Source organism: Actinia tenebrosa, unplaced genomic scaffold (assembly GCF_029948245.1).
Source record: "Actinia tenebrosa isolate PJP-AT-01 unplaced genomic scaffold, QUT_ActTen_1.0 PGA_scaffold0__85_contigs__length_37466705, whole genome shotgun sequence".
NCBI lineage: Eukaryota > Metazoa > Cnidaria > Anthozoa > Actiniaria > Actiniidae > Actinia > Actinia tenebrosa.
In genome coordinates, this window is record NW_028292569.1 from 20,729,083 (window position 1) to 20,740,949 (window position 11,867).

General features: G+C 37.1%; 1 protein-coding gene and 1 long non-coding RNA gene across 2 annotated transcripts; one reads left to right on the forward strand and one right to left on the reverse strand.

Moving 5' to 3' along the window:
* Positions 1–378: 378 nt before the first annotated feature.
* Positions 379–3,257, reverse strand: LOC148913732 (uncharacterized). Its single transcript, XM_089025939.1, has 2 exons — positions 3,064–3,257; positions 379–2,986 (listed from the first exon to the last, which is right to left on the reverse strand). Exon 2 carries the CDS (start codon positions 2,665–2,667, stop codon positions 379–381), a length of 2,289 nt encoding a protein of 762 aa, XP_088882065.1. The 5' UTR covers positions 2,668–2,986; positions 3,064–3,257.
* Positions 3,258–9,256: 5,999 nt separating this feature from the next.
* LOC148913733 (uncharacterized) lies at positions 9,257–11,563 on the forward strand. Its single transcript, XR_016120836.1, has 3 exons — positions 9,257–9,371; positions 10,756–10,818; positions 11,502–11,563. It is a non-coding gene; the product is annotated as an uncharacterized LOC148913733 (long non-coding RNA).
* Positions 11,564–11,867: the final 304 nt, after the last annotated feature.

Consider the following 11,867-nt stretch of genomic DNA (forward strand, 5'->3'; position numbering starts at 1 on the left):
GGTATTGACACCGTGCTGAAGTTGCTTTGGGATTCCATCTATATAATAGGAAATATTTTATACCTAATACCAAGCACTTTTTAGGTCGTCGTAGTCGTACTCACAGTCCTGACAATGCCAAAACAATTTAACCTTAGTCTCAAACTTCTTACCACATCCACAATCATAACTGCTCATACACTTCGTCTTCATTTTCAAATGCTTTTTCAAATCCGCTTCTTTCTTAAAAGTTCTCTTACATTCTTCGCACTCCATATATAGACTAACATATTTAAGTGCGCTGTTGCCCTCAACCACACTTGGAGTGGGGGTCGTCCGTAGGTGGATTTTTGACGCGGGTCTTACCCCGTGTTGAGATTGCGCTGGAACCCCCATTCCCTATACTACTACCTCTGCATTGATGCTTGGTATACTAAGACCTTTGAAGTGTTGCCAACTGTTTACATCTACTTGACTAGCCATACTTTCTGTCGAGACAGGAAGATTCGCAATGGAGAATACGGTAGGAATTTCTAGATGGCCAGTACCATCCAGGGCTGATACCTCTAGGCCAAGAACTGTTGTCTCAGTTTTGCTGTTGACCTTCTCTATCGTCGTGATAGATAAAGTGGTTTCCTTTCCTTGGGCATTGAGCATGTGTTTGAGTCTTTCTGTGCAAAAGGTGGTATTTGATCCCCCATCCAGGAACGCGTACGTTTGTACTACCTTGTTGGAGTCTCTTGCCTTGACCTTCACAGGAACTATAGGCAAGGCTATTATCTTCCGGGTCGGGACTGTTGGGTGACTCTTGACATAGCCGTTTCGAACCTGGGAGGAACTTTGGTTGGTGGTTTGTTTCGAATCACTGCTTGTTGCCTCGCCATCTTGTTTGGATTCTTTAGCTGTACTCGACTTTGGGTGAAGAAAGGTCGAATGTTTTTGTGTGCATCCATCCACCTTGCAAAAGCTTGCCTTTGAACAAGAATTAGCTACGTGACCATTGGTAAGACAGTTGTCACACAATCTCTTGTTGCGAACAAGTTTGTGTCTTTCTTCTAAGCTCATTCCTCTGAAGACGGAGCACTGAGAAAGCCAGTGATTATTGCTGCATGACGGGCATTCTGGAAGTCTCCGAGACGTCGTAGTATTGAGACATTCGCTGTTCTTGTTATTGCTGTTTGGAGATGTTCTCGCGTCGACTTGAGTTGCGAACGAAATTGTTCTCCTAGTGTTTCGTTCGTTGTAACTTCTTGGCTTGTTTGTATTCAGGTTGCTGTTGTTTGACATGTCACCGAATATTGGATGGGCTGCAATTCTCGCGCGATCCTCCACGAATGCGGCTACATCGTCAATGGTAATTTCTCTTCCGTCCCTTTCGGTGATCCTATCTGCGATGTCGCGCCACTTCAGGCGTAACCCGTATGGCAGCTTGTCCACAATGCGCTTCAGCGTGTCCGGGTTTTCTATTTTACTCGAAAATCCAATCTCTCTTAGGGTGTTCCTGCAGCTCGTGAGAAGGGTTGAGAACTTACGCAGTGCTTCGCCAGATTCGGTCTTTATCGGGTTGCCTTCGGTTAGTCTACCAACATACGATGCTGCTATTTTGTAGCTTTGGCCGTATCTTTGCTTAAGAAGTTTTCGGGCTTCGCGATAGCCTTCTGCGGGGGGCATTGAAAGGCAACTCCGCATCAGCTCCTGTACGTCTCCAGCTGTATATTGTACAAGATAGTACAATCTTGCATTGTCGCTCTCCGTTTTGGACTCGATGATATTCTCAAAGGCTCGGACGAAGCTGCAATATTCTATCGGATTTCCGTCAAAGGTTGGTACCTCAGGCTGAGGTAGCATCAAGGCAAGGGTGTGTCGCTGTTGCTGAACCAGTAGGCTCTCTATTTGTTGAGCTTGCATTCTCTGGGCCGCCATCGCGCTAAGAATAGCTTCGTCGTTTTCCGATTTTATCTTGATGTCCTTCTTCAAGTCCTCTGTCTTCTTCTCGTTGATTGATATTTTAAGGTCGGCTGGTAAGTTGAGCATCGGTGGTGGTGTTAATGGTGTCTTAGGCCTTTTAAAATCTCCGTTTTCTTCCGTACTGTCCTCGTCTGTTTCTTCGCCGCTCGATTCTTTGGAAACTGTCTCGTAACTGCTCTCACCTTCGTAGGCATTTTCTTCGGCGGTGGCCTTTGCTATTTCTGTTTCCAGTTCCAATTGTTCCATTTTCTGTTTCAAACGCAGTTCTTCTTCTTGAAGTGCTTGTCGTTTTTTAAGAAGCGTCACTTGAACTTTCAACGCTGCCTTTCGTGCGGCGATATTTGCCCTTGACGAACGTGAGCTGCGATGAGACGTGACACTGGCGTTGTCGTCATCGACCTTTGGATCGCATGACTTCTTCTCCAACTCTGATGCTGTGGCTATAGAGTCTATTCTTCGTTTTAAATCGCAAACTCTTGTCATCTCTGCTTCGAAGTATTCATGGGATTCTTCTATATCGCATTCGTCAGACAGATTGGCGTGGTAAGTTTCGTGAGCAGTTCGAAAATTGTCCATCGCGTCATCCAGTTCGGGAATTTTCAATTTTATGGATTCTAAATTGTCGACGCTGAGTAGCATTTCTTTGATTTCATTTTGTGTTTTTGTAATAAGCCCTTTGGCGGCGCTCCTAGCTCGTTTCAGTTGTCGCAGTTCTTCCATTATTGGATTGGCAGATTATTGAATTCCGATCATTCCTTTGACCATGCGGTTATCAATGTTCCTTTGAACCATACAGCATTCCGATCATTCCAACGAAATCAAGTACGGCGAAGTAGAAGTTATACAGCAATGTACAGTCGTAAATAACACAGCTATACGTACCAAATTCGAACTAAATGTAGTCTACAACCACTGATAGAAGATAGCCTTTAGTAGATAACCATAGAGTACACCATTCGAACGCAGTTGCAGTGACTAGAGTAGATTTATTGACGGTAGATATTGTTACGATCTTAAGAAACTAAGAAACTGGTTCGAACTGAAATACAGGTTAAAACACAACATTAATTTAAGATCAATTATGCTAGCTATTACAAGATCAATAAATTCACTTACTTTGATGTACGTGGATAGGATAAAGATTGAGAAAGAAGGTAGAATTTTGATAGATTGAAGACTGATAATACGGTGTAGTTAGCGTCGAGAAAGCTATATGATACTACTGAAAAAGCACGTGTCATAGATTGATTGACTGAGGTATCGAGTCACTTAATCATATAATAAAAAACTTTGTAAAAGATTAACTAGTTAACAGTGATGTTTATCAAATCATTACCATAAAACGACGGGTAGGTATGGTTTCGGATTATCATGACGAAAAATTGACGTCATAAGACTTGTTGACCGGTATGAACAAGTCTTTGTTTCGGGAATGGTGGGCCTGTGATGTTTATTAAATCATTACCATAAAACGACGGGTAGGTATTGTTTCGGGTTACCATGAAGACCAATAGACCTTATTCGTGGTGTGACAATGTTTTCCCAATTCAGAGTGACAAACCTATAGGGGAATGAAGAGCTATTGTTTTGAAACTCGTCGGGATATCATCGTTATTCCTTTCGTATCCTTTGGGATACTCATGAATTTTTCGAAGAGTAAAAACAAAAGAAAATGAATGCCATGGCGGTTTTTCACGCTGAATTGGGAAAACATTGTCACACCACGAATAAGATCTATTAACGTCATGAGGTTATTGTTAGACGAGTCTTTTGTTTGCCAATCCAATTTATACAGGCGCGGGGATTTTAAATTTTTAACTATAAAACTCAACCGAGTAAGCAGGGATGCAAGACTTAAAAAATTTACTTTTGAGTAACGCAATGGCTACGTTATTCCAGTTAGGCCCTCGAGGATATCACGCTACCGTCAATGAATTCAAAGGACTAATGAAAATAAATGTTTTTTTGAAACAATCTTATGCGTTGAGCAAATTTTTGATAACATCCTTCCATAATTCTTTTAAAAGCAAACACTAAAGTTCAGCAATCATCCAAGTGTAAATCTTCCAAACTCTAAAGATATCCTTCATGAAATGCTTCGAGTATTTGATGACTATTGTATCCAACACAATACAATTAATGACTCATAAACGATAAACAATAAGCCCTACTAAGTTCTTCCTAATTATGCAAAAATCAGCTGAAAATGATTAGTTCTGTTATCTTGTTCTTTATTATATAAACAGCGGTCATTCTATTTCCTACTGCATGACCATAGTACAATGATTCTAAAATTCCCTTGGCATTAATTCAAGCTTATAAATGCTGTCATATCTCTTTCCTTCAATCAGTTTTTTGTCACGTGACAAAAAAGACACGCATCAAAACAATGTTATGAATACACAAATCTACAGGAAGCCCATATCCGTTTAAGTTATTGAAAAACACAGCAAGCCCATGGCCAATTCTTATTTCTACGGCCAAGACCATTTGAAATACCAAAATTAATAACTGATTTTATAATAATCTTATATTTGCTTATTTTTTCTATCATTGAGGGTCGATGAGAGGTCGATGAGAGGTCGATGTAAGATTACCTCCTCTCCTCCTGCTATTAGGCTATCAATAGCTTAGCTTCTTGGCTATCAGGCTATCAATAGCTTAGCTTCTTGGCTATCAGGCTATCAATAGCTTAGCTTCTTGGCTATCAGGCTATCAATAGCTTAGCTTCTTGGCTATCAGGCTATCAATAGCTTAGCTTCTTAGCCAAGAAGCTAAGTTAAACCTCCCCATTTATGAAAATATATGGATAGACAATTTAATGCTATAAAATATTAGTTGTGAATTATTTTGTTTATATTTTAGACCTTGAAATCAAGAGAATCCTGAAAATCGAAATCCGGAATAGGGAACTCGGAATAAATACACGGAATTGAATAAAACCCAAGCCAAGAAAATAAACATTTTACATAAACTATCCAATGAAAACCTTATGTTCTATGTCGTACGTATCTGTTTTGGTTGCACAGTCTAGATATATTTTAAAACAAACTAGAGTGAAAAGAAGCAGTTTTTTCGCATTTCAGTGCCGCGATACATTCAAGTATCATACTGATGCCTGAGAGAAAGCGAAGCCTCGCAAATGTAACTTAGCATTATATTAACTGCTCGTAAGAACTTACATCGGGCTTTCTAAAAAAAAAAATGGAAAATTCTTCTAAATTGCATAGCATTGCATAAAATTGCATTTGACAGGGTTTTGACACTCGATAAGTTTTTCAAAGTTCTATTTATCGGCTGAGCCATGGTTATCGGCTGACAATTTAGCTTTCCAGCAAAAGGAAATTGGTTTCATTATGTGTTACTCATGTCATCGTCACAAATGTCCAACATAAATTACTCGCTTTAAAGCTCCAAAACCCCAGAGAAACACTCAAACAATAATAAATGAAATACGAGACGTTATTCCTTATGCATGTTATCATTTGTGGTAGACTTTCGCCTCTTCGGTTAATTCCAATACTCTGTAGTATCAATAGAGACCGCTTAGGGCAGAGTAGAGGAAGATTTTCATCGGATAACGTATGCCTTTTTTTATCTTTCTTTGGTGATTCGGGGTTTTAATAGTACGTGTGTATCTATTTTGTTTCGATTCCCGGAATCTGTATTCCGGATTTCGATTCCAGATTTTAAACCAATATTTATTTTTTTCCGAGAACTCGCTTATACAGGTCATAACAACTTTTGCTCTTTATGAGTTAAAAAATATATATTAAACTATATAAAGTTACTTTCTTACACAAAATTGTAATTCTAAAACGTAATTAAAGCTTTGGCAATTCTTATTCGTAAAAGTTTAGATTAATTCAAGTCTCAAATTTTGTTCCAGGAGAAATGACCTTTGGGGTTGTTATTGTGAGTTTATTTTTAGAATGTTATTGGCACGAATTGGCAAGGTTCTGTCAACAAGCAAGATATTGTTTAAGTTGCTTCCAGTACTTTGAACGAATTGGAAAGGAATCGAATCCATGTTTATCATCATAGCTCTAAAAACTTTTATCCCTATTAAACCGAATTAATAATTACGATTCAAGTAACTTTTGTTTAATATTAATAACCCTCTATCCGCAACCTGTCCCATCCCCCCTTCTCCACTTAAACTACACATCAATACTGACCTAAAACTCCAAGAAATTGATAAAGAAGGACATCTTCGTTATGGCTGCAGCAGTTCGAAAATCGTATGTTTTTATAATCTTTCTTTGCAGACCAGGTATGTAACCCGTTAAGTAATCGAGGAGCACATGTAGAGTAGTTAATGAATAGTTAACGAATAGTTTTTTTTGACAGACTGATACCGTAATAAACGATGGAGTGCTAAGAAACTTCAGTTAACTGACGGTGCGTGAAAAAAGCGATTTCAGTCCTCTTTAACTTCTTGTATGAAACCATTTAATCAATATCTAGACATCATAGCAAGAAAATTACCCGTAATCGTAAATATAGTAGTACACAACACATAAAATGCTTCGAGGAAACATAAAGAGCCTTCTTACTAGTGGCTTTCTTCAAATCTTCGTTTGCCTACCCTTTGAGGCATTCGTATATAAAATTATATCAAAATCAGTCGATGTCGTTTAATAAGACGGGCTTACGTGTCCTTGTATATCGATAGACTGAACATATAAATTGCAATACGAACACAATCTACACAGAGTCAGTCGAATCAGCAGTAGGTGTATATGATGTCGGCCATTTTGGATTTAGAAACAAATTGTAGTTTATGAAATGGGTTCATTCTATTTAATCATAAGAAAGGGTCTAAGATTTTTTTTACCACAATTGTAAATTTTCTCACGCGCTGATTGGTTAACAAACGTCGTAAATAAGAGGCCATACCAACAAATGGCGTCATGCAAGATTTCGTGCAGTCTATTTCCTAGAGTTTTGTGAGTTTTGTAGTAAAAAACAAATTTACGATGGTTTAGCGTGGTATGTCCTCTTATTTACCACGATATGACGCCAAACGTTGGTCAAAATTAGTTATGGACCCACTCGGCTTACGCCTCGTGAGTCCATAACATTTTGACCAACTTTTGACGTCATATCGTGGTAAATAAGAGGACATACCACGCTCAACCATCGTAAATTTGTTAAGTTTTCATATTTACGCTTTGTAATCAAAATGATATGAGAAACAGGAAAATGTGTGCTTTCACATTCAGATTGGAAAAACAAAATGCAGTTCTTTTTACAATATTTGATTTTCCGTTCTCGGTCTCTCCTTTTTCACGGCACTCCTAGCTTTTATTTTTTCCCTTTTTGAGTTCCTTTCCCTTTTCAGAAAATATCTTTGTTCAGGATGTTGAATTTATGCTAGAATATATTTATTGGTTTCCCTGGTTCTAGTTTGTCGTTTCCTTTGTCCAAACAAGAAGAAAATTATAAGGTATTGATATATGTTTTCTATTATATGGTAACATTGAGTTGCTGTCTGCAATGATGACTCTATTACATGAAGTATATCCGTAGATGACAAAACATAAGGAAGGTAGCAAACTCATTAACATAGTATAAAGCTTATAATACAGTCACAAAACTAACATGTTTGTATTCAAAGCACCGCTACTAGCTAGTTGCCGAATTAATATTTAAGAGTGACTGTCTGTAACGATCAAGCAAAATTCAAAATCCGTGGCAAACTTCGAAAAATCGATTTCGCTCATACTTTCAAGTTAGTTAGGGTAATGTATCCTAAGAATCGCTGTATAGTTGGTTTGATCAAATAACGCTTTATTATGGAGAAAAATGGAATTTTTCAAACACTCCCGAAAACGCCGTTCGCGACAGTAAATTTTGACTCAACTTTCGCGGCTGCTGGACAAAAAAAAAGCAATACTGGGAATTAAAACAACCCATATTCTTGAAGAACAATCTATTGAATACGATATGCGTGACTTTGGGATCAATTGTACAATTTTAAGATAACAAAATAATTTTATTCGCTAGACGTGTGTTTAGAGTATCAAAAAATAGGTCTTACAAAAATATTCATTCTGAATGTGCTTAACCTCTCAGTCGCGTGAAACTTCGCTGGTTGATTATTCCGATGTTGGTCTTTCTAGTGATGTAAAGAAATCTTTGGGCAAATGATTGTGTGTCACGCAGTATGTCTCCAAACTTTGGTCAAATTACTCATTTCTGACCTCTGGCCGCTTTCTATAACAGACAAGATACTAGTGTTTATAAGTAAAATATAAACTCAAAAACAAGCCTAAAACACTTTTATAGCCTTAGATAATGTAGCTGTTTAAGAATTCTTACCTGGCAAACTCTGAAACCTGGATTTTTATGAATGTTTTTAGACACAACATCGATCTGGTTTCTTTCATTACCGACTCGAACTTGTCAACGGCCGAGTGCCACAGGGAGCCCAACCGTTCTTGTTGTGGTGCAAAACACAGGAAACCCAGATTGATTAAAAAATCGTTTTAATGATGATGCAAACACACACAATAAAAAATTTCACAACTATTCCAGTAAAACTTACTGAATTACATGATAATCTATAATATGAATGACTAATAAAGTGGGGAAAAACCTGCAGTAGAACCTTACTAATCAGTGGTAACAGTTCTAAATTGATTTTAAAGAAGTTGAACCGTATACACTACATGCAATTTTTCTGCTCGGCATGTCATCATAAATGATCACCGGCCTCTAAGGTTCATAATTAGTACCGAACAAATGTATGTGACAGAGACAAGATAACGCTGCCTGTTATCACAGCTCCGTAACCATACTTGGAGTTCAAAACCTCGCCAGGAAGCACAAAGTGAACGTCGCATGGATTTTTCAGGTCCTCAAGGAGGCAAAAGTCCTTGCGATCGCAAAGCTGCTGTACTGAAGAATCACATGCACACTTATCTAAACTCTGGAAATGACATCACGAGCGCAGTACAGATGAAAACCGCTATGGAATCACATGGTGGCGTACGTGGTCTAAGTGTAGCACTGTGTGGTTTATAGATTCCCGGGACATATCCCACAGAGAAATGGGAAGGCGTAAGCCTTGACAATGATGCTATCTTCAAAAAGCGTAACATTGTGGTTTGGAGAGCATAACACGATGGATCAAAAAGAAATCCTTGCTGTCAGCTGGGGAATAAGAAAGGGCATCATCCCCGATCCTCAGTTCATCAGTGTTAATGGATATAATGGAAAAGTGCACCTTAACGAAGATATTGATGCGACATTGAAAAAGAGAGTAGAATTTCTTGGAAACTTGACAATAGGTCGTGCTTGGTTTGTGTTGAAGAACCTTACTGTCAATGACACTAATGAATACATTGCAAGCATCAGTGACGATGTATCTAGAGATCTACCATATTATGTGCACCTAATGGTTACAGAGAAAGGAAAAGGTAAGCCATACACTCTTTTGGGAGTAGCATAACTTATTTATTTCATATAAACTTCTGATTCCTAACTTCTAATTCCCTAATCCACATAGACCGTATTTTCCTTTAGGAAAATAATACGATATACATATTTATGCACATTTGTTGTGAAGCGTTATCGCCGGGGCGAGTGTTGTGTTGAGAAAGATATTGTTGGTGGTGACTGACCTTCGGACAACCTGAGCTGGACTTAGTCATCACAAAGACTTTCTGTGGTTCAAGTCTTCGATAAGACTACTCTCACCTGGATGATCACTAGCTTCTCAGCAAACATCAACGCCTGGGTTCAATGTTATGAAGCAAAATATATTCTTTGTAGTATTTCGACAACAATGCGATATGTTGGTTATATTGTTAGACATATTCATAACTTTGTTCTTAAAAGAATAATTGATAGATAGTCTATTATACTACACTGAGATGGTTATGGGCAATCGATATTATATGAATGTCAATAATTGTTTACCATATTCTTAGCCACAAACTAATCCAACACTGTCTTTTTTAATTAAAACCTAGCCCCAAGTAGTGACCTTATCTAACCACGAAATGTTAATAGGAAATCAGGTTAGCTATTTATAGACGAACCTAGACAGCTTTTAACACACACTGAATCGACTTATTATTGAGGAATTAATTCATACAAATCAAGCAGATCTCGCAAATCTTTAATGATTAAAGACAATCGTAAGTCGATCCTAAATATAGCATAAGCTTTAAGCACTTGGTATGTTTGTTATTCATCATTCTTCCATTTTTCCTTAAGTTATTAAAGTTATAGAATTATTTACTTACATATTCTCTCTGTTCCACCTTATGAACCAACCAACCAACCAATTATAAACCAACCTTCAAGTCAACATAGCAACCAATCACCATTTGTTCATACTAATACCACTACAACAACAAATGAGGCAAACAGAATAACTGAAACTAAAAAAATAAAATTATGCTGCACATTCTTGCAGTGCTCATGGGTATACCGCTGACTACTTTCGTGAAGAGCAGCCATTTTTCCTTTTACTCCATATCTCGTATATATTCAAGTACACATATGTCGAAAATATGAATCAAAACTTGCAGATATAAAGAAACGAAAAAAAGAGAAAAAAATAATCCACCATATAGAGTTAAGCCCAGACAACCTGTAAAACTAGAGTGCTCACACTAAATCCGTGAAACAAATACCAATTTTTAGCACTAAATAGTGATAATTAAACAATAGAAAACAAATGATTCTGTATGAAATAGTACTAATTAGTACTATTTAATGTTCACGGTTTTAGTGCGTGCACTCTACAAGGATCCCGAGCGATATTGTTTTAATTATTACGTTTTCCCTCTACAGAAAAACCAAAAGAAGGGCCTTCTCCAACCCCAGACACTACAGCTGTTCCTCCGAACATTACAAGTAATGCTTTGATGGCCTCAACATACATAAAACACTAGAATACCGATTTACAGTTATAATATGCATATATTATAGCGATTTTTATATTGTAATGTAGTTTAATATTTAAGGTGAGGGCCACAAGTTTATAAGGGTTATCACTTTTTAGTGTTTACACCCTTATTAATTTCAGTACTACATGAAAGCGTATTTAAAACCTATAGTTGTCTTGTTTAGAATGTTCTATTCTAAGTGATTAATTCTTAATATTCATTTTATATACACCATTTTAATGGACATAACTTTCTTTCTTTCTTTTCTTTCTCTTTTTTTTTTTTTTTTTGTAATATCAATGTTAGTCTTTGCTTTGCACCTTTATAGTATTTTACTCGACTTCTATATTACAGATAAATAGTGAAAAAATAGTATTTTTGCATCAGTTCCTTAATTTTGTTAGTATTGCATGAATAATTTAACAATAGTTCGTTAAACCTTTTTTGGCAGGCTGGAGTCAATCGCGACTATACAGTAGAAAGGAGAGAGAGAGAGAGAGAGAGAGAGAGAGAGAGAGAGAGAGAGAGAGAGAGAGAGAGAGAGAGAGAGCTAATTATCACCAAAGTACGTCGCATTTCAATGACATCACTCGCCTGTGTATAAGGGATCAGCAGGTGTACTTTATTTTATTTCTTTTATTATTGCTATAGGAGCACCGACCACTAAAACAACTACATTTTCGAACATTACAAGTAAGTTCACTAATAAGTAATCATGTTATATTAATATTTAGTAGCATTTGAATTTATAACGTTTAACTTATATGAATATAAGTTCTTTTAAATGCCAGTCTTTACTCTTCACATTCATAATATACTCTTATGTTTACTCTTCTGTATTCCTGATACGTTTCCTTAAATATTGTATTTGCATCATTTCCTTGATTTTGTTCAATATCAATATGGGTATCAATATTGTCATTCAATATGGGTGACTAGCTCTCACTGAGCCTGGCCTTGGTTGCTCCGAAATGGACTGTCAATATTAGGTACAGATCGATCACACATTTTATTTGA

What these genes read in the sequence shown, in the direction of transcription:
- LOC148913732 (XM_089025939.1), bottom strand. Translation starts at nt 2,667, where the DNA reads ATGGAAGAACTGCGACAACTGAAACGAGCTAGGAGCGCCGCCAAAGGG.